Here is a 23,909-nt window from a genome sequence, read left to right as displayed (position 1 = left end):
TCCAAGATAATTTTAAGGTAATATGTAGGAGCTGTTTTTCTTTATCATCATTATTATAAAACCTGAATAGGGAAGAGAAATACTAAACACACATCATATGTGACCAAATTTTCTGACAGCAGCTCACCTTTCCCTCTCCAGTGAGCCTGGGAAGCAAATCCAATATGACCGCCATATTTTCTGTTAAATTCTGCCATGAGGGCTTTGTAAGGGTTTCGGATCATTAGGATGCTGGAATCAAACGCTTCAATTTCCTTCCTGCCACTCTCGTGTGTCTTAATGCAGATTGTCCTTCCACTCCTCCAGTGGTCCCTCTCCCCTTTAAATCCTAGGAAAGAATTATGACGCAATCACAATCACACACATTACACGTTCAAGAATGTCGGATAAATATTGACGCCTACCTTTATTGTAAAGGGAGCCATCAAAGTAGTAGCTGCCCGTGTAGAAGCCGGTGGCGAGCTCGATGAGATGCCGTGCCCAGGTGTTGCCGGCTCCGGGGAAACTGGCGAGGGCCACCAGCTGCTTGGCACGAGTTGGGAGGAAGTGACGGTCCATGCAGCGGTTATCTGAAATAAAACATAATGGACTTAATAACTGATTTATGACTTCCACAGTAATAAACACCACATCTGTGCTTCCAAATGAGGGAAGAAGGGGAAAAAAAGACCTGTTCCTTAATAATATGATCAAAAGAAGAATTATGTTGAAACACTGGAGATTTGTGGTGAAGAAATATGACACCGGAAAAGAAAAGGTCAGAGATACAGACACATTATGATGATGCTATTTAGTGTCAGTCTGAGTCAGACACCCTATATGTGCTGGCTAGGACTGTCACATCCCCCTTGTTTCCACTGGCTTCCTTGATGAGTTGGGTCACCCTGGCCCTCCAGTGTGTCTCCACAGTTGTTACTAGAGAGAACGTCAGCCTGCCACCTTGCTACAATACTGAAGATCTTTTGTCCACTCTCTGCAGAGTGACAATTCACTCCTCTTGGAATGAGGTATCCAGAAATCGAAGCAAAATCAACACTCCTGTTCCACATTTTCTCCCAGGATGTTCCACAGCTGCTTCAGAAACAATTTATGGTTATTGTATACATTGCATGAGATGATCTTGCATTCTTTACAAGTTTTTTCAAGAGTGGCTCCCTGGTGAGAGGTGTTGGGTCTGTCAGAGTGTTGCTCTGGTCCAGTCCCAGTCTACTTCCTGCCTTTTTTAGGGTCCAGTAGGTGATCTGATCACGTCAGTTCATTTACTGTACTCATTTGAGCAGACCTGGTCCTAACTCCATGTCTGCTTTAGAAGTTACTTGGAGATACCAAAGGTATTAGGATGGTTAATTTTCTGCCCTGGCTTCCCGGTGCTGCGTTATGAAAGACTTCAATTTCTGCTGGATCTTGTGGATCTTCACTGCCCGTTAGTTTATTGCTTAAGGGCTCACCTCTTCTCCCCTAACATAGAGGAGAATGAATTGGAAATACCATTAAAATATAAAACGCATAGGACAGTCAGGTGCCACCAAGCCTTACCTTGAACCTGTGTCTGGTACACCATAAAGTACTCATCATTCCCACAGCTCTCAAAATCTTCTCCAGGGCAGCGGTAGAGACACATGTCTTCGTTCTCCAGCTCATGAAGGGAGAACAGGTGAGTTGGGAAACCGCAGTGACAACGATCCCCAGCCAACGCAGCCAATGATTTCTCCTGAAATAGAGAAGCCATTAGACATGGAATACACTCATGTGTTCCGATGTACAATTCATGAACACACATCTCCTCACCTTCTCTGTGCACATGTCCACACATTTGTCCACGGACATGTTTTGGATGACTGCGCTGAGGGGAAGCGCCAGAGTGATGTTGTCTGGTCTGTGGAAACATCCTTTGAAAATGGCGCTGCCATCTGAAAGGTAAAGGAGCAAAACATCACATAAGTCCAGCTTCATGGTCACTGAACACAGCTCCCATCAGAGAGGCTTCTGTTCAGTGACCCCATGATGAAGAAATCCCACCAGGGCTCCCCTGCAGTCTACAAAAGCCCTGACCTGCAGCAGACTCAGCCAACAGCAGCGCTTAAAACCCTACAGTGTGTTGATGACCTTTGACCTCAGGTCATCACTCTGGTCTGGCAGACAAACCACAGACAGAACAGCTGCTTCATAGTTCAGTTTGTTGTTTGTCTCTAGGATGAGTCACAGTTTGGACATTTTATTTAACTACTTTTACACATATACTTCAGTGACAAAATGACAAAGCATTTATGATATTTAATCTTCTATGTCTGTTTATTCAAGTTGCTGTCTGTCGTAGCCTGGACCTTCAATGTTGAGTTAAATCTGAGTGGTAATTTTATGTGGTTAAATACAGATTAAACAAATAAATAAATCGACTACAACAAAAATCCTGAACTTGATTTGTACACTGTTCATCATACTGTATGAAGGCGGTGTGTTTCTTCATTTGTGAAATGTTAATAGGATAGGAAGGAATCCAAACTACTTGCTAACTTGACCATCACTCACACACTAAATTTTCAAGTGGAGATTTTTGTCTTCCGTGTCTTTTCGTGTCCTCACGAGTATGAAGGATCCAAACATACAATATATCACACTCAGGTTTTTGTAAAGCAGTGATACACGGCACTGCTGGCTTTTGCTAATAACACAATCAGGTGACCGTAATGCTCTGTAAAATGTGAAAACCACAGAAAAGCCACCTCGACATGTTTCCTCCATTTCCTCATTGAAGTTCACATGACAGAGATCAGGGTCAGACGTAAAAACACAAACATGAACGGCTTATTCAGCGATCTGATAGCCAGTAAGCATGGGAAAAAAAGCAGAAATGAAAATAAAACAAATAAACACTTCAATTGGACCAGAAAATTACAATTAATTAAACTAGAATTAATGAATTAAACACAAATCTGTAGTCGCTGACTCTCCTCTCTGTAGTCAGCAGATTATTTCTAAGAAGCAAATGGAAGGGAAAATTTAAGGACAGCATGAAAACTTACTTGCAAGAAGCAAACAAAACAACAACAACAAGCCAACCCAATATAAAACAAACGTTTAGCATCTCTGTACCACAGAGGATTATACAGAGATCTTTAGATCCTTTCATATTCAAACAAGAATTGAAATCTGATCTTGATCCCCTGTGTTTGATTGATGGGGGGTTTTTTCTGTTGTAAATCAACTCACAGCGGCGCGCCGACTCCTGACTCAGCTCCAGCCTGTAGATGGACAATCGGTTGGCTCCTCCACACTGGTTGCTCTTCTCTCCTTTACACTCCATGTTGCATTCGCTGTCTGAAGCATTGAGCGCCTGAATCTTGTGACCACAGTAGCACTCGGCTCCAAACTCCAGACCTGCATACATGTAACCTCTGGAGAAGGGAGAAAAGATTAACATTGGTAGTGAATAAAAACAGGGAGATTCAAGAAACAGTTAAAACCCTACTTCTTTCAGACAGCTTTCAACTCCTATTAACCATTAAACCCATGAGTCTATGCGTCTTTAGAAAAGCTCCATATAAAATTGATTTATTTTTATTATCATTATTACATATCTTTGCCATTTTCCATTAACGCACATCATTCAGGAAAAAGAGTGAAGGTACAAATGAAAGAAAGATGACACATTCTAAAATAACGTCTCTTTCATTGATGAAGATGATAGATATTATACTTAAAAACCCAATTATGAAAAGTATATAAAATGCGTTGGCAGCCTTGAATGAAGATTATAAGGTCGTGTCGTGTCCTCCTGGTCAGAATTTAGTCCCTTTTTATTAAAAAGCTGTATAAAAAAAGTGTATAAAAGCTTTGAAACTAATTTGTAAGGCATGTAAGCAACCTCTAGTTCATTTTTTTCCACAGCATGTTGATATCCTGGGTAGAACAGGCTGAGGCAGGGATCTTCACACCATACATGCTCCTCCAAACAAATTCATTGTGTTCAAAGATCCAAATGCCTCCACTACAAGAAAAAATGTGGATACACCTAAATTATTTTGTGGATTGAAGATAAAAGTCATGTATTGTTGCTTCAGATGATCATCACAACTGAGGAAATACCTGACGACTACGATCAGGGTTTTTGATCCTAGATCAGCTCTTTTGCACTGTCAGTTCCTATTTTACTTCTGACAGGAGAAAAGAATGAGAGAAAAGATGAATTTTCAGTAGATGTTGTTGCTGCTATGATACCTTTCTGCACAGTTGTCTTGGCAACGGAAGACTGTCATTTTTTTGTAGTCAAAAAAGGAAACTCCTCTCAGTGCTCGTTTCTGAGTGTCGTCAACGTAGCAGCCGATATACTTTGCTGAAAGAGACAAAAAATGTTCACAGTGAGTCACAACGTTTGACACACACACGCACACACACACACACACACACACACACACACGCACACACGCACACACGTGCACACACGCACACACACAGTATCTTCTTCATTTATCAACGCAGTGTAACAGAGAACATAAGGAGCCCAAACTGGGGCAGAGCCTTTATTTATTTACGAATACACAACCCCTTCTAGTGGCGTGCAACTGTGGTGGCAGTCATCTCGTATTATTTCATGTGTGTGTGTGTGTGTGTGTGTGTGTGTACGTGTTGGGCTTCAAAAGTCCTCTGAAGAGGCTGTAAACTTTCAGCAGCATCTCCAGCTACTCCCATTAACCTTCTGTTCTGCTTTACCTTCAACCCACAGACCTGTGCTCATCTGTTCTGTTAAAAGCTGAACAATTTCTATTCCCTTGAATTGCTTTAATTAAAGCTGCATTTGAGCATCTGGTGAGATGCAGGACTCATTGTAGTCTTAATCCTAACTATTGTCGAGCCAGAAATATAATCTGCTTGATGATGAATAAAAGATGCAGTCGATGTGTCTATAATTTTATCAGTCTTTTTGTTTTTCAGAACATATGCTGTTAGAAATTACAACAATCAAATGTACAAAAACGTCCAAAGAATCATACCCAGAGAATCATATTAAGAAGTACGTAATAAGTAATTAACTAATGCAGGCTGTGCTTCAGGCATGTTCTTTTGACAGTCTACACATGTACCACATCAAGAAGAGCAAACGTGTTTATGGGATGCTTTTAATGGAACGGCTTTAATTAAATCCAGAGCCATGAAAATGACATTTGCAGACGAGAGATAAAAATATGTAAAAGGTTTCGGGAGGTGAGCTGAGCTGCTTTTGTAAGAACAAACAAATGCATTGAAGCAACTAATTAGTCCATTATCTTTTTGGCTGCAGTCCTTCAAGGTTAGTGTTGGAGACAGGAGGGATAGCAGGAGAGGAGGAGGACCAACTGGGACAAAGAAACCTCCATTTGATTCTGTAAACTTTGAAAGAACATTTTGGCTTTCAATTGGGAAAAAAAGAATGGGAAACTGTGCTACACAAATACTATTTAATATTGTATGCACAAGGCTTCTGGTTTAATAGAACCACTTATTTATTTTTTCTTCAATTTTAGAGAGACCAGTTTGTCCCTGAGAAGAGGGGGGTTAAACATCGACAGCAGCATCTACGTATATATTGTCACAGCGTCAGCACAGAGACTTGTTCCCATCACATAGACACAGCAGCCAAAGGAAATCCCAGGAGTGACTGAGGCAATTCAGTGTCTTCTGGAAGATGGTCATGTATGTGACTCAAGACAAACAAACACAGCAAGTATTGGTTTCCACTGAAGTGGAGTCACATCTGGAACAGATAATCACTAAACTTCTAAACCGAGAACTTCTCACTAGCAGAACAAAACCGTTTATCCTAACTTTAATCCTACTTTGTTTTCATACATTTTCAATTCTATGTCCCTTCTTTCACTCCATTACGCTTTCCTGACATCTATATTTACTAATGGTTGAAAAAAAAACATTTAAAAAGTTGTGTTGTTTCATAAATTCCTTTGTAGGACTGGATTGTCTCCTCTTGGAAAAAAATGTTCTTTTTTTAAAAAAAAGACAGGAGGAAGTCCAGTATCATTCTTGCAGGGAGTTTTGAACTGGCCATCTAATGTTTTCATGATAATGAAAACTAATGCAATAATGTTTTATTTATACTTCACTCAGTGGAGCAGACAGACATGGTATGAAAAAGAAAGAGGAGGAAGAGCGAACTGAGTAAATGATATCATCTCATCAGATAAATTGATCTTTCATTTGGAAGGGAATTAAGCGAGCAGGATATTTTTTCCACACCAAGGTCTGGACAGCACGTCCTGTCTTGCTGGTGTCAGAATTAAGGATCTGATAGTCAGGAGATTATACGTAAACTTTATGCATAAACTTTATCTGACAGGATTTTGCAATTGTGCCGCGGAAACTCTTGAGCAGTGATGTTGGTAACAGACGTGTGATTGTGTCAGAGCTAGAGCAGCCACAGCCCAATTTGTCATTCTGACACGAAACAGACGACTTAATCACTGTCATCACGCCTCTCTACTCTCATGAGATTTCCTACAGGATCAGTCTAACTGGAAATTCATTCATTTACGCAGAGCAGTTTGCAATCAGAGACGGCTACCGATCAATTATATATTAACGTGAATCATTTGAGGGAACATACTGCCACAGGGAACACAAAATGAATCAGCCTGGAATAAAAACTATTGTGATAATGATTTATCACATATTTTTATCAGCATTAATAATCCAAAAAAAGTAATGGTATAATAATGATTATTGAACTAAAATTCAATTGTACACCATGAATGAAAAGAGATGATCTGTATAAATGCATTGAATTACTGGACTTCTTTTAAAATATTGACATTACAAATTTAAAGCTTATTTATTATCCAATAAATATTGCTGAAAATCACAATACCTTGTACGCGACTTTTTTTATAACCCACCTCGTGCATCGTCCATGTCTTTGTAATTGCGTCCTTTAAGCGCGCGGTTCCAGTTGTTGGCGTAGTCTCCTCCCCTGCGCGCCGTCTCCTGGCCGTCCTGTGCAGCCTTTTTCATCCACGGGGGTCCATACCTCCGTTCCGACCTGTGCGTCTCCTTGAACACTCTACTCATGATGCCGAGCCCACGGGCATCTGAGAGTGAAGTCTGTTTGCCCATCTCTGTAGCTACCAAAGCGTCCCGGGGACCTCTAGATCCAGGGCTGTCCCCCACAAAGCCTGAGTGTAAGAAGACGAGGCTTCCAGCTGTCAGGTAGAGGAGGATGAGGGAAAAGAATCGGATGGGCTTCCTGCAGAAATAGCGTTGTATCTTCAACAGTGGCTTGGCCATGCTGGCTCCCCCTGCCACTCAGATCCGCTCCCCCAATAATGAAAACTCATAAAGCAGAGGAATCAAAACCAGCAAGCCCTATTCCTGCGACACAGTCTAAAATAAAATGATTAAAACAAAGCGTCTCTTAAACTTTCCGGAAGGTCATCCAAACAATTGCATGACTTTTCCCTCATGTACGCCTCTTCTATCTCATGATGAAGATGCTTTAAAGCGGTGCAACCTGCAGCCGTGCTGATCTGGTCCACGTGAGAGTCTCTCCTTGTGTTTGCCCACAGTCAGGCTCTGAATAACGGCTCAGGGGCAACAGCATGAAGTTGAATGGATACGAGTGAAAGATGATCACCCAACCCCACTTTCATTCCACTTATCAGCCAACAGAGATACCCCACCAGCTCAGCAGTGTCACTTTCTCCCACGCTGTGAAGAAGGAGGGGGTCTTTCATTTAGTGGCTGAGCTGAGATCTTTCCGTCTTTGTGTCGGCTATTCAATGAGACAATCCAGGAGAAAGAGGGCGTGAGCCACCATTCTACAGTAAAGACAACCACAAAAAAGAGAAGGATTAGAGTGGATCTGAGTAAGCTTTACCACAGTTGGAAAAGGAGAAATTAAATGAGCCTGATGTAAAGCATCACCTGCAAGGAAATACAAATCTTGTACTTCCTGCTCAGCGTCAACACAATCCTTAAATAACGCCAACTCAAAAAACATGACTAGTTTCTATTGTAATGATGTTTCAAGGGCTTGTAAGTTACACTGTTCTTTTCTGTGTTCAACTCACATTGAGAAAACCATTTGGAACAAAGATAAGGGCATTTACAAGCGATCAGGCATTTTGGAATTTCTGTTCACCTTCATTGCAGCAGAACCAAGAGTCCGTCTGAACTTTAATTGGTTTTGTTTAGAGAGAAAACAGAAAAAGCTCTATCCTCTGAAAATCAATTGTATTTGGGACTAAAATGTATTCAGGACAAAAAGGAATCATTCTCCAGTATTATTCAGTCTGATCTAAGTGGAGAAAATTTGCATTAATGTGTGACGAAATGGAATAAACAGATTTTTCAGATGATGCAGAGTCTAAAACCGTTAAAATTAGTTTTAATCATCTACTGAATCTAGAACTCATGGTACCATAATTCTTTTGGAAGTTTATACTCATTACTGACTTTTTGGGGATGGCTGATTCCTGAGTTTCCCTGAAGACTCTTTCAATGGAGACTCTGTTCTGGGACGAGTCTGAAAAGCCCACAAGTGGAAGGTGTAATGCAACACTCTTCAAGGTCAGGAAGTTTTCCAGAACATTCAAAGGGACACTCGCCCTTGTGGCTCTCTGTCTGCCCCAGGACAAATCTGCAGAATATTTGTCACCTGAAACCTCTATGGTAGCACAGATCCCCCCCTTTGGCTTTGCCTTCCAGTTGACTGGGAAGAGTCTGGACCCTCAAGGAGAAACGGATCACACTCTCCTCATGAGCTTCTGTTCATATTTGGACACAAAGACAACCCTCATCCTGTCTGACTTCTCAAAACCATATAAAACACACACATGGATGGGTTTCATTATACTGTATACATCTTTTTTTAGTGGTTTGTTCTTTTTCCGACTGAAAGTCTTTTCCACACTCAGGATACGTTCCAGAGTGTACAGAAGTAAGAACGAAGGGTGTCAACATAAAAAAAGCCAATTTTAGTGCAACACATATTCTGCATATAAAAAGTATTTAAGTCTAATTGGGGCGGCAGTAGCTCAGTTGTAAAGCGGGTTTTTCCGATGATCACAAGATCGGCGGTTCGATTCCTGCTCCCGCCCAGCCATCCGGAGTGTGAGCTGACAGTGGGAGGTGTCAGCTCACCTCCCGAGTATTGCCTAGGCGCCCTTGAGCATGGCGCCGTCCCCTTTTACAAGTTACTCATTGGGGCGTACCAGGAAGGAGCTGCCCGCCACTGTACCTCCCTCCATAGCATACCTACAGGCCCGTTGTGTGTGTGTGTGTGTGTGTGTTACAGGGCCTGTACACACTATGTATGTGCATGTGAGTGACTACATTGTGCTTCTAATTTCCCTTCGACAATCACAAAAGTATTCATTCATTCATCGCAGGCTGTGAGTCGACATTGCTACCCACTGCGCCTTCACAAAAGTATATACAGTAAAATAAAAAAACGGAATAATTTTCTCAGGTTTCAATTTTAAAGAATGTACTGTAGAAAACTAGTTTCAAAATTTACTATTACAATGCAAATTACTCTTTGAACAGTAATAATAACAGATCTTATATGTTTTCAAAACACTCAAAATGAACTAACGATGAAAAAAAGCTGCAGAATTTAGGCTGGATGTGAAGATATGTTAATTAGCTGCTAGTTCCAGATGTCTATGAAGTGGATCATCAAATGAGTTCAATTAATTTTCTCATCTTACTCTTTGCAGGGAAGCAAAAAAGATGGGAATTAATTTCAGTGACATTTTCACTCAGAAGGTATCCGGGGGAAAAAAAAGGTTATGGTCTGCAAAAGAGAGCATTGCTACAGCTACAGAGCTGCTGCAATGCCTTCTGATCTTACAAACAAAGTGTGTGTGTGTCCGTAACGTGATGGAAGAGAATGCTAAATAGCAGTTATACACTTCAACTCAATGAAACAGGATAAAGTCCACGGTGTCCATGCTGCCTTTCCGTATGAAACACGACCGCATACAAGTTAATTACTGGTGTTAATAATTCACATCCACCCACAAATATGAAACTGAACTCAAGGCTAGTTTGCTGGTTCAAATGAAGGTAACAATGGAGCTGCTGGAATCCAGCTACAATTACGTAAAAGAGACACAGTGACTCTGTGATACTGCATTCACAGACAGTGGTGCAGCTAACTGCTTAGATTTCCATGACAACATGCTCACAAAGTGATACTAACAAGCCGATATTCAGATCTTTATTTCAATGAGTCCTTTCATGAAAATTGTCGATTTGGCCGAGGACAAAGTGCAGCTGACGACGTTTGAGAAGGCGATCATCTTGTTCCCATTTATCCTGCTGGCGACATTGTTTAAACCATATTTCAAATCAACAGCTCACCTTGAAACAAAGCCTACAAACAGATTTCACCAATATCTTTTCTTTATTACTCCCAAGGGAAAAAATTGACTGAGGAAATCTGTTTGGAGGAAATCTGAGACTAAGGTTTAAACCACGCCAGTCATATCGAATCATTTTATATTGGTAGATTTTAAAACATATCCTTCAGTAATTTAAATGCTGTTTTGTTGTGAGGCTTCAGAAATATTATATGGACAACAAAGCAGAAAACGACAAATGTGACTTGTTGATTATCCAATAATTGCTGATATTTTTACATCAAAAATAGGGATAAATCAGTCCATCACTTTGCAGCTTCTACTGATGGAAGCATTAATTGGTAGACTGCACTCATTTCACACTTGATGCTAAAAAAACATAAAGAATGAATGAAAAATTTTAATGCAGGAGTCTGCTTATCAAATGATGGCAATTACTCAAGTGAATCAGACATGAACTCAATGACTGACCGTTGTATTCACTTTCACATTAAATGAGGCAGCAAATATTTAATCAGAGTGGATTTAGAGAAGGAAATGTCAGAGTTAATCTTTGGTGAGCAGACCGGCAGCCAGTTTAACTCGCGCTGCAGGCAAAAGGCTCCTCAAGTCACTCCATAAATATTATTCATATCTGTCCTGGGATGCACTGGCAAAGCAGAGGGTTGAGTTACACTCTGTGACTCCTCCGAAAAAAGAAAAAAATTATCGTCAGTCAGCGTGACCAACTGGTGGGTTCAATAAACATGCAGTCCTCTTGCTGGAAGAAACTTGAACACTCTTGATTGAGTTAAATGATAAATTATCTTTTAAGGTTTGAAGGAAAGAAACTGAAGTTATACTAAAGAAATACTTTAACATTTTAAAATAAAGAAGATTTATGTTTCTGGTATTAATTTTTTATAAAGAAAAAAAAAATTCAACTGAAGTAGATATGTAGGAATTGGATATATTGTCAGGGAAACAGAAACTATTGGGTGTTGTCACTTGGTTCTGAAGATGCAATAATACTTTATTTCTATGTCTCCACTGCCAAAAAATATTGTTTTCACTCAAAGGTAGACTTTGGAATACCTCAAAGTCTCCAGTGAATATCCCACCATCTGATTTACGTTTGCTGTCTTTCATTCCACAGTTTAAAATACGTTTTTCTTGTTTCGTCAGTTAGAAAAGCTAGAAATATGAACAGGAAAACCACTGTGTGACAGAACGTCAGAGAAGTTCTCGCTAAAGCAACACCTTACGAGATAAGAGGTGTATGTTGCTGTGGTTGAAATGCTAAATGTTAACAGTAGCAGGAAGAAGAGGTTATCCGGTGCACCGTTAGGGGGAAAGGAAACTGTCACTTCTTTCATTGTCATATGCAAACTCACTGCTTGTTCTATGTGCAGACAGAGAGGACTTTTCCCATCCTGTGAAAATAATGTGGATGCTAACATTCTTTTGTTTGGAAGGGTTAACAGTGCTGGCTGCAGCCATCCTGACCCTTCCCTCACCCTGGGGCCTGTCTTTCCGCTCTCCTCCTGTGTTTGGCCTGCCAGTGCACATTAGCTGTGTTTGTCAAATCAAATCAAACTAAAGATCACATTCCTCTCCCGGTGATAATGTTGACCATGCTAGCTGGCGCTCAAGTGGATCATTCAAAACATCTGTCCTTGCCATCCAACTGGCAAAGGCATCGTACAAAAGGTCCAAGAGAAAACTCACAACCAGCTGAGATCAGAAAGTTTAAAACACAATGTCAATAAAAGGTATTGCTGCACAAAATTCTGAAAATTTTGATTCAGAATAAGGGAGAGTTTCTGGATTCTACACAAAGATTGACAGTTCTGGAGAGGAGGACTATGTCCAATGAGTAGATGACATGTGCAACTTCCGTCGTATTAATAAAGCTTCTATCTATCTATCTATCATCCAGCCCATGTGAAACTGATAAAGCTCACAAAACCATTAAATGTCAGTTGACAGATTGTAGTGATGCGCTCAGCCCAGAGTTGATCCCCAAGTAGAGCACTACCCCTGAAATTGGAGGGTGAACAAGACTACTTCCGAGAATAACAAGATTACACTGCCAGGACAGTTTTCTCCGAGTTTGGCACAGCGGCGTTACACTTTGGGCCTTCTGTTTTGTTTCAGCCTTTTGTATTAGATCTGTGTTTGATCTCAGCATGTTGCCGCATTAGAGATTGGCTTAATGCCCAATGCACCAATAACTGGATACTTCCCAGTCAACAGGATGCTCATCGGCAGAGATGTTTTCAAGACAAAGCAAACAAAGAGTCAGCTGTACAGTAGAGATCTGTTTCACATCTCTAAGGACGATTTTTTTTCTGGTCTGGAGATAAAAGGAAGCATAGCTCCACTTCTGATTTTAAAAACACGCAGACATACTTTGCATTTTATATGTAACTAATAAAATATACTGTAGATCTCTATTATACATCAGGACCAGTGTATGACTAATTGGAGTATAGGCACTAAGGTTATAATTCTATGAGTCTACAATATACAATAGGAATGAAATATTTTTGGCAAAAAGGTGAAAATCAGTGTGCATTGACTACAGGATAAGCAAAAACAGGCGGATTTCATCACCAATCTTTCTATGCATTCATGCCGTCATGATATAATTGCTGTCTTAGCTATAAAGCTTTCTGTAATTATAAATACAAGCGTATTTGACATTGAAGAGGCTGAGCCGACCAATCGCAGGATGTTCTAAGCACACCCTATGAAGCTTAAAATTAAGCTCAGGATGGCAGGGAAAAAGCTCTTTGTAATCCTGATAATACTCAGTGGTCCATTAAGCTCAGTGGTGACCTTTTCCTCTGAAAGAGAAGAGGTAAATTAAAGGACCTAAAAATAATGTAATCCTCTTCTTTGACTTGTACACAGTAGCATTAAGCTGCAGCATTGTAACAGAGTGAGTAATGATCATGAACATGTCTACCAGTACACAGTAATATGCAGCTGATAGTCAAAACTGAGGAGGTACCACTAGTGTGGCTGTAGACCAAAAGCACAAATATTTAGTCATTACAAATGGTCCATAACAACCTGTTTCTCATAGCCAATAACAATAAAACATTTCATTAATTCACTTTTGTTTTTACATTAAAAGATGCTCCTAACTGGTAGCTTTTTACACAACTTTTTTTCTACAAAAGATGCAATCTCCTTGACACCAAAGAAAAATTCCCTGCAATGACGATTTGCCTCCACACACTGTGCAGGTGCAGCAGTTTCACATCATCAGCTGATTCTTCTGTCCATAGACAGAAAACACATTTGAAGATGTGCAAGGCTGCACCATATTGGGAAAGCTGACATTGCAACATTTTTCTCTTAATTTCAATGGAAGAGTGTCAGTTTAGTCGGTTCATCAGCCACCACCACCTGGATGTTGAATGAGGACTCAAATGATTCAAAATCTGATTTTGTAGATTTTTAAAGGGATAAAGTTGCAGGTCATAGTCTCTTATGATGAATGTCACCATCTCATATGACAAAGTTAATTATACTGTATTAGACACATCAAATCATGTGATGTGCTTGAATTAATGTGCCTTAGGCACACTTGACATTCCAATATCTGTATGTGCAATGAATCACATTGCACAGCTTGCAGTGTGCACATACCTGGACAGGTGTTGAAATGTCTATGATGAAATGATCTATTGTGGAGGACTTGAGCATTTACCAGCCCCCCGCTTATACGCTATATTTTGGACACCTCTATGTACAATATACTTTACCATAAGTCTACTTGCAGACTTTCTTAGGTGTGTTGTGAATCAAAAGGATGACAGAAGACAGAAAGAAAAAGATGAAAGAAGTGTTTCTGCCAACAGGCAAGACATTTGTGGCACTAGAGAGCTTCAAATGGAGAAGAATGTCTCACCTCCCCGTAGACTGAGTTTCATGTAAACCTCAGTTGCATCTATTTCAGTTGGTCACATAATTGGACATCAAGGAAACAACTTGGATCCTTCTTCGCTAATGGCTCCATAAAAGAAGTAATTATTCTGCAGCAGGGAAGAACGCTGTCAATGAGAGATCAAATAATGTCGTCCGGTATTCCACCTTAACAAAGCTTTTCATTCAAAGCTTTTCAATGAGGAATAGAGTTCTTTTCTCTTCTCTTCTCCCACTAAACCCACAAGATCTCATTCTCTCCACTCACTTGAGAATCTCAGTCCGCTCTGCTTGTACAGGCAGACGAGGATCGAAGATGGTTTCAGATGTGCAGATGGTGAGGAGGTGCAGGAGGAGTAATGAGGGAGAACGGGAAATGCCTTTGTATTGAATGTGAGGTAATTTTAACAGCAGCAAATTAATTGTCCCTGGTGGTCTAGTGGTTAGGATCCAGTCCTTTCACTACCGTGGCCTGAGTTTGATTCCCAGTCAGGGAAGACTTACTTTATGGTGTCAGCAGTAGTTCAGATTTACAGACTTGGCTTGGTACCCAGACGGTGGTGTTTAGTTTTAATGTTTCTGCTTCATCTGAAATCTGATGATTTGTACCTTTTCTAACTCCAACCACAGGTAGGAAGAAGGTATAAATAAAAGTAGTGCCATCTCTAAAAGGAATACAGAACTTTGAACTAGCAGACTATTAACCATGTGTCACTAGAGACTGTTATTCACAGGAAAGAAGATGCCGATACAACTACCCCTCTGCATCACATAGATTCTTCCGGTCTGCTGGACAGAGTGAGAACAGAAAATCAGTGAAGTGCTCAGTGGTGCAATGAGAGGGTAGACAGACCTTCCCCTGCAGGATCCACACTCCAGTTCCTGCGTCAACAAGCACCCACTCTGCTCAAGTGTTCTTCAACAGGAAGCCGAGTCCTTCAGCAAGGCTGCTCCGAGGCTAACATGTCGCCTCCTGAAACGAGAGAGAAATAAAAATGGCATTTTGTATTTTTTTTAAAGCGCTGCAGAGAATTATGGGTAAGCCTGGAATATATGTGCCAAATGCATCAACCTTTATATTACTGTAGATGTATCAGAATCCTTTGTGTGTGTGTGTCAGACATTCATTTTTGAGGAAAAACCTTTGCGTTAAAATGAGATGACATATTAACAAAATCTCTGATGTACTGTGTTCCTTCCTCTGTCTACAGAGTTAGCGTTCGATGAATGGTGTCATTGAGAATAAGAACTTTTTTTGCTCATTTAGAGGAGGAAGAGAGGATTATAAGGCCCCTCAAATGTTGTCTGTAATAAAGAGAGGATCCTGCCCACAGGAACACATGCTAAGTTCAATTCAGACTCTACGAGATTCCTGAACAGCCAGCTGTTGTCTCAGCGTGACTCACACTTAGCAGTAAATATTAATAGTCAACTCTTTATTTCATGAAAAACAGAAACAAACACTTTCAACACTCCATGCTATCACTTAACAGGCGTGGAAAAACACTATAACTTCATGTGCTACATGAAGTTATTCTGGTAGTGCATGAGAACATGCAAGCTCGTGTGTCACTCATTCTGATGACTTGCTGATTCTGCCCATGCGGGGCCGTAAGCTGGGCGCAGCGATCTGGATGCATTCTTATGAGGAACACAACGTGCAGAGTCAGAGTGTGTGCTGCTCGGTTAGCATGCCTTGTAAAATGTGGATTGAACCACGGGCCTCATCAGCATCACGCACATCTGCCCCTAAAGGTCAAGCAGATCCTGTCCGATCAACCATGATGCCTTGTTGCTGAAGCCCCTTACTTTGTTGGATGGTTGTTAGTTCTATAGGAACTGCAACTCCACGATTGAGTCAATTAACCTGTAAAAATGTGCTTTTATTGAACATGGTGATAACATATAATATCTATGATAATATATTTAGATGTACTAAAGAAGGTGTGAAGCATTTGTGTGTGTACAGTATATATGTATGCACTGTATATACATACAGAGATAGAAGCATTTATAGTAGCCTGCTTTATTTACAGATATTTGTTATATTTGTATTTATCAATTTCTATTAATGTAATCTGTCCTATTCCTGAATGTATTTACTCATTTCAGTTAAGAGCATTTTCTGAAAAGCACCTGAACAAAGTCCATTTAAATGGAATGATCCTGTGAGGAGGCAAGACAGTGGAGACATGCCAAGTTTTGATAGTTTGCTGCACGCAACACGGAACTTTATGATTAAAAAACCCCTCAGCTCTCAGCAGTTAGCAAATAACTCAGAGAAAAGAAAAATCAACCAAAAATGTCTTAAAATTGGAACAATGCCACAGGGACTTACAAATCATACCCCCCTTTCTAGGAGAATGCCAGCGTGTTATCTTAAAACACTCTGAATTAATGTAATCCCACTATGGGTTTGGTCAGTGTGAATCAATAAAGGCACTGAAGAGGAGAGACTTGGATGCGGTGCTGCCGTCTGACCTCTTTAAAGAGGGCGACGAGGAATTGTCTTGTTGATCCAGACTGGTTCCTCTCAACTGTATGGTTTTCCATTTATGTGACCACACAGTCTTGAAACTTATCAGCTACCACATGAACCTAAAGGAAAAACAAACTGAATAAAAGATTCCATGAATATTTTGTATACACAAAGGGGCAGTGAGTGTGTAATCAAAAATGTTCTTCACTACGAGTAGAAATAGAAATGAGCAAAGCATCTGGGGATTCAGGCAATCTGACAGCTGCCTGCTTTTGGCTCACTGGAAGGAGAGAGCTTTGGTGCTACAGCCTTTCCAAAGATCAATAAAATATGACAAGCATGCAGTAGTATTTTACTGCTACTCTGATGTGAAATGGACAACATCTACAGAGTAATGGAAGAAAACACATCGCTCTGTGTGAGATACAAAAACAGAGACCTTTGAGGTAACACAGCAAGACAACAGTGGGACGCTCAATTATTTTTGTTAAAGAATACGTTCACTTGTCGGGTCAGTTCAGTGCAGAAACACAAATTTTCACAACCTTCTAGTGAACCCTGCCCTCAAGATTCTGGTGTTACGTACCCAGGTTTAGCTTTTCTGTTCCTTCTTTCTTCTGCAGAAAGTAATTCCAAAGTAAATCCAAGAGAGACAGAGTTCTGCAGATTTTCTCTGAGACATTATTTATTCAAGGACAAGTTTCTGCTGACATTTTCAACTCTGCAGGTGCCAAAAAAAGAAATTACAACAACTCAGTTGTATTGAAAAGAAATATCTGAGAAAGACATGTTGAGGCCTCAGCAGGCAAAAATCTAAATATTCTAGCCCCTTGCAAAGATTATAATAATAAAAATACTGTGATCAAGCAGTCATTCAAGCTTTTAAAGGATAAAGAATTTTTAGAGGAAAATGTTGAAGATCTTTATTAAAATTACCTCACTTTTTGTTGTATGTAGTAAAAATAAACAGCTATTGATGAAGGGCTGCTGTATTTTGGCCTTGGCTGTTAAGCTGGATCGTGTTTAAGGTGCTAAAGCTGACTGAGAACAATGGCTGACCTGGGAGTCAGTGAAACGCCGAGTGGGAACTTGAGCTCATCCCACCCTGAAGCAACCTGAGACAGACATCTGCACGGTCATGGGGGGAGCAGAGATGATGAGGACTGACAAGGCGTGGTAACGGGCTTGTGGCTGACCAGGCATGCTTCATTTACTCTATCTGATATTTCCTAACAGCCAAAGCCGGGCAGCTTTACTGACAGAGGGAGAATATTAGCACAATGGGGGGGGGGCTCATGTCAGCTCTGTTTATCACAGAAACACAGGTATTGAAGGGAAAGACTAATTAATCGAACACGTAAGGCTGAGTATAAAAATAATAAGCGCTTACTTTCATTATTTCTAAAAAGACAGAGCTTGGATACTGTTGCACATCATGACCCTAATAGATGTAATCACTGAGCATAAACCGTCACGAGGATTTGCTCCTATGATCCTCCAATATATACCCCCAACAGGAAATGAGCCAAAACAGTTCATCTGTTTAAAAGCTTGAATATCCTGTTATTCAACGAAAATCACAGTGGTAATTGGAACGTAAGGATGTACGTCTATTTAATTTCTCACCAACCCGACAAATTTCTCCAGGAAATGTGTGTGAGCCCAGTTAGGGTGCAGCCGTTTGAAAGGAGTTCTGGTGTCACCACTGACACTGACTGCACAGGCTGACAGTCCCGGTGGGGACGCCCCACTTCTGATTCTTTATCACATCAGGGCTCCTGCTGCTGGACAGTGGTACCGTTGAGTTAGTTCAAAGTTCAATGTTCATTGTCGCTTCTGCTACATGCGTACACATACCAAGCACCAAAATTGCATTTCTTTGAAAGCTAAGAGCTAAAAAATTTAAATACTATCAAAATCGGTTTTAGAATAAACATTAAGTGACATAGTGTCAGACAGTCCATGTCCTATTTCAGCTCAAATTAAAGGTTATGAACCAGAGAGGGCATATCAAAATCTCCTGATGTCCTCTATTAAGGAAAAGCATGTACTATGTCTGCTGTCAAAGCTGAGAAAACACCACTTAAATGCTAATCAATACACATATATAGTCTTCTTTAGGCCTAATGAAGCTTATCTGTAAAATCAGTGGGAACAAGTCATGAGTTTGCAACTTTTATTATTCGGTCTCCTTGGACTCTTAAAGATATAAATATTAAAATAACACGAGAATGCAGGAGTATAAATAGTTATTTATTTTAAGGTCCTGAATATTATAAGGTTGGTAAAATAAATTCCTCTATTTAAAGGCTTGTTTGCTTCCAGGTTGGAGCTTTGTTGGTGCGGACTGTTCAGAAAACAGAGCCCAGCACTTTACCTCCAACAAAGGTGCTTTTGTGAACGGGAGATCTGACTGAAGATAAGACGAGGGGGTCTGTGACTCAAGGTGCGCTATTACAGTAGTTACATGCTCATGTCATCCACTTGAATGTGGGTTTTATATCCACTATTAGATATAATATCTCATATATCTTTTTATTGTCCAAGTTACTTTCCTCCACTCTTTGCTGTCACACACACCGCTGAGGAGCGGTGAATCATTCTGACAGTGGGGTGGGAAAGCAGAGATGTTGGCTCAGACTTATAGGAGTTGGAGCTGATGCCACATCAGGCGGGTCTGACCGCCTGATTTACCTATCAGGCGGTCAGAACCCGGACTGACCGCCTGATAGGTAAATCATACCATGAAAATCTAGTCTTGGGAGAAAATAGAAGCTTCATGCATTCACTTAGCAATAAATATATTGTTGTTTGAGTGGAGTCGATTCGTATTACCTACATGGACTGTTTGAGACAGCGGCCGTCAATCCGGGGAACACATGAAATGCATCAGGCTAGTGGGATTTATCCAACAACTAAGAGCACATTGGCATGAAAAGTACAATGCTTTCTGTAGGGAGACCAGAGACACAGTCCCCCATATATATAGCTTGATTTTTCTTTTAAGTCCGATAACTCATGAGTAACATGTTTTAAAAAATACATTTGCAATTATTGTTGTAGATAATGTCATTTCAATGGAATTCAATTTGGTTCTGTTACTCAACACTTCAAAATAATTATTGGCGCACTAATTTATTTTAAAGATTATGCATCCCAGATGAATGCAGATAGTAAAATCATTGAAAAGCAAGTCTAGTCATTAGTTTAAGTCTCATTGTCTCAAAGAAAAAACACCCACTGCATGCATCTGGATGGAAATGTGGCACTCAAACAGACACAGTCACATTCCATCTCACATTTAAATCATTTTTTTAAATAAAGCATTGAAGTTGCTGAATATGAATTTTTAATGTTTTAAATTGTGACATAAAAGGTCTGGAATTTTCTGCATGTTTTGAAGAGGTGTTGGAATGTTTCAGTAACAAACTACTATTTCTGTATGCTCTCTCACGAGAACTTTGAGATCCTGTCTTGATGGTGATCAGCATGAATTACCTCAGCCAAACCCACAAACTGCTCCAACTGCAAAATCCCTTCTTCCTTGTAATGGACAGAAGTCAAGCTAACTATAATTCCCATTAGTTTTTCAGGCAATCTTCAAAGTATGTGATTGTTGCGTATGAACCATGGCCTGTCCCTGAGAGGTTGCCAAGCGGATGAAGAGATAAGCTATGGAGGAATTCAAAGCCTACTCGCTTTCCTGTCGGCCACCCCATCGCAACACAAAAGACTTCAAATCTGAACCTCTTTCAAGTTCACTGTGAAAAATCTCTTCTGATATTTAACATCCTTTGTAGAAGAAAAACATCTCTATCGTTCAGAGTTCAATCTGATCAGTAAAAAAAAGGATGGCGCTGTATTTAATTTCCACATTGGAAAATTGCTGAGACTTTGATAATCTGATTCTCCACACAATTAACAACAGCTGCAGGAAAAGCAGCCTTGCATTCTCAAGCACACAAATATGGATTACAGTTGTTGCCATAGATCTCTGACGTCTGTTCCTCCTCAGGGAGAACTGAGCACCCAGGACAGAACAGGCCATGTTCGCAAAAACATCACCTATATGATTTTATTACTAAACACGCCTGCAGATTCCCACCTTGGACAGCTTTACCCAAAAATATCACAAAAGCTCCTGTTTGCAGAGATTTATAATGAAGAGATAATGGAGCATTTAAAAAAAATTTTAGTTTAACAGGACCCTCGTGGTATTGAACAGTTCTGCTCCTTACTCTAGTTGCCATAACACAAGGTCCCCATGCTCCATGATTTTTATTTACTGTCTGGCCATCTGCCGAAACAGGAGCAGCGGAAGCAATTAGGGCGGCTCATGATTTGATTTTAACAGCATTGTGATCAATCTTTACAACCATTATGTCGGTCATGTTCTGTTTCAACATGTCAGATCGAGTGGGAGGTTCAATACAGTGAACTACAATACGCCAAGGTCATCAGAAACCAGGAGGCAGAACAGAGGTGGATAATTTGTATAATTTAGTTTAAAATGGTGGAAAATATTCAGATATTTATGTATATTACAGAGTTGGAAATTAAAAATTTCTTTTGTATTAATATTAAAAAAAAATGTAGGAAGTACCTTTTGGTTTCTGTGGTGGTACACTTTTGTTGCTATTTGGCCTTATGTTTATTTTTTTTAAAAAGGCATTTTGGTGGCCTGAAAACAGAACACTTTAAAGTAGTAAAGGAAAGTTTTCAGTCTGATTAGCACTTCTGGATAAAAATTAACAGACATGCTTCGATGTAAGTCCAATGAATTGACGCTCAGAAGGCACCATGCACCTGGTTAGAGACTAATGCATTTTTACTGCCTACTCAATGTGATAATGTCCTGAGCTGAGATCAGGCACACATGAGCATCTGTCACAAAGCTGCACAAGAACACGAAGAGACATCAAACAAAGAAACAAAAAAATAAAAGCATCTACCTCTCCACTGGAAAGACTAACTGAGACTCATATACAGTAAATAGGATAGTTTTCTACCCTGCCGTGGATTAAGGCACTGCCTCTACTTCAAGAGTGTATTTTTATCACCTAAGGCTCTGGCTGATGAGAAAACGGGCCTACTGCAGCCAGTCCTTTAACAAGACAGAGCTTCTTTATTCAGAACAAAACAAATGCTGAAGTTAATTCTGGAAAACTGACGTCTGGGATTGTGAGGAACTATCTATGTTAAGCAGGAGTGCCAGACCAACACACAAATACACCCCAACTGTTCTCATTTTTGGAGGATTATTCTTTGCAACAAAATATTCAAACATCAAATAAAACGTAATATGACGTGTGGCTTTACTGTACCTTCAAACCACGCGAATGCTTCTGCAGATGATTTGATGGAACTCAGCAGAGGAGAGTCATCATCAGGTTTCATCTCCACGATGATTCATCCATGTATGAAGCGTAACGGTTTCTGAGTGAGGCGTTTTCTCCCGCAGATGACTAACATTGCTTTATTAATCTCCACAGCTCATGTAGGTGTTGCTTAATAATCTCGAACGCCACAGACAGACCGCTGCGCAGTTCTTATCTTCCGATTGCGGACGGAAGGAGTGCCGTGAACGGCCCACCAGACTGCATCTTATCCCCGCTTGGACAGACGATTCCCTCTTTCCAGTCAGCTGGTCGGGTCAAATTGTGATGTGATGCAGGCGGTGAGAGGGTTGACCTGTCGTTTCTGTCGCCTGCCCGACGTGAACCAGAGACTGCTCGACGCTGCGGAGACGCAGCGCCGCACCGTGCGCTCTGCGCCGCCGCATGGACCAACAGCACTGCCTGCTGTGGGCGAAGAGACACAGCAGCGCGACCGGGGACGCAGTGGGCACGTCTATGGTCAGGACCACACAGGACTGGTCGGACTGCGACGATCATGATAGATATGTCATGTCCTTTTTTTTTTTTTTTTTTTGGTCAGTTGTTACCATGCTAGACACAGGTTTACAAAAAGTGTCTAAACCGCAAGACGGCGTTGATTTGTAAAGCACAATTGTGCCAAAATACAGTATTACCAGTATGTCAAGTCTTCTGACTTTTCTAAGTTTTCTCCCACATCACATGACTGGAAGACATCAGTAGAAGATTTTGCAGATTTTACTGTAGAATTACATAAAATCTTCACAATGCATAAACACTGGCACACCGCTCCTCTATGTGATGTTATGAATAACAAGCAGTTCTATGCTTCTTCCCTCTTAAACCCACTTTCAGTGACAGGATGTTAAACTGCTGTGTGTCCATGCTGCAGATGGGATTGTTAATGTCAGGGTGAACGTTCATTATGTTTGTCATTGTGAAAAATCCCCCAAGCCCTCTCTCTCTCTACCTTTACCTGGACGGAAAATTCCCCAACCACTCCTACCTGCCTTCCCTAATGGATTGGCGGAGCCCAGAAGCTATATAGGAGCCAGGCCACATGCAGCCACTCCTGTACCTCTGGAGAACAAAGGAGCATGTGGATGCCTCAGCCTTCTGGAAATGTTTGAATTGAGTACATGACATGTGACTTGTAAAGTTACTTTAGTTGACTATGATTTAGTTTTCAGTTATGTTTAATTTCTTGATTATTAGGTTTATAGTGTTTTAATTTGAAGTTAAATTACCTTTTGATTATTAATGGTGTAAATTAATTATGGAATTGGGAATTAAGTAGAGTTAATATTATTTATCCTTTTGTCTTTGACCATTCCTTTGTCAGACGAAAACCAGTTCAAACAACCTTAAAATAAAAGATTAAAGTGGAACCTCCTGCATGTGCTCATCTATCCTAACCGACACACCACTGAGTTGTATTGACTCCTTAAACCAGATCAAGTTAAAGCCTAAATATTCTACAGTCATCATTATCTCCTTGTGTGTAAACTATGTGCTGCAGTCAATTGTAATATGCTGTCCTTGTTGGATAAATCAATGGCTCAGAACAACTATGTTACTTGGATCTTTAAATGGGCATTGATGTGTAGACGTTCATATGCAACATAATGCACAAAAATACTATGCAGTGAGTCAGCAATCCAGCCAGACAGTGTATTTTTTAAAGTGGGAGTCTCATGGAGAATTGAAGTTTTAATGAAGGAGTATTTGGGTGACTCAACTGAGGTTATTCAAATCCTACTTAATCCCCTCTAGCTCTGACACCTGTGGTCT

General features: G+C 40.4%; 1 protein-coding gene across 2 annotated transcripts in view; it reads right to left on the bottom strand.

Annotated features, from left to right (window-relative positions):
- Positions 1 to 23,417, bottom strand: part of LOC137592052 (sialate:O-sulfotransferase 2-like) — a 28,437-nt gene extending 5,020 nt beyond the window's left edge. Inside the window, exons 1-9 of one of the 2 annotated variants that reach the window (XM_068309904.1) lie at positions 22,068 to 23,417; positions 15,118 to 15,237; positions 6,885 to 7,802; positions 4,219 to 4,333; positions 3,211 to 3,395; positions 1,789 to 1,910; positions 1,537 to 1,711; positions 405 to 569; positions 128 to 328 (exon numbers count right to left, since the gene is read on the bottom strand). In XM_068309904.1, coding sequence (XP_068166005.1) covers positions 128 to 328; positions 405 to 569; positions 1,537 to 1,711; positions 1,789 to 1,910; positions 3,211 to 3,395; positions 4,219 to 4,333; positions 6,885 to 7,272 — 1,351 coding nt within the window. In that variant the 5' untranslated portion in view covers positions 7,273 to 7,802; positions 15,118 to 15,237; positions 22,068 to 23,417. Of the gene's footprint in view, positions 1 to 127; positions 329 to 404; positions 570 to 1,536; positions 1,712 to 1,788; positions 1,911 to 3,210; positions 3,396 to 4,218; positions 4,334 to 6,884; positions 7,803 to 14,250; positions 14,375 to 15,117; positions 15,238 to 22,067 lie in introns of those variants that run through there. The other variant, XM_068309905.1, reaches the window with a different exon arrangement.
- Between the last annotated feature and the right edge of the window lie 492 nt (positions 23,418 to 23,909).

The sequence above is a fragment of the Antennarius striatus genome, chromosome 3 (assembly GCF_040054535.1).
Source record: "Antennarius striatus isolate MH-2024 chromosome 3, ASM4005453v1, whole genome shotgun sequence".
Classification (NCBI taxonomy): domain Eukaryota; kingdom Metazoa; phylum Chordata; class Actinopteri; order Lophiiformes; family Antennariidae; genus Antennarius; species Antennarius striatus.
This window is presented reverse-complemented; position numbering and strand designations above follow the sequence as displayed.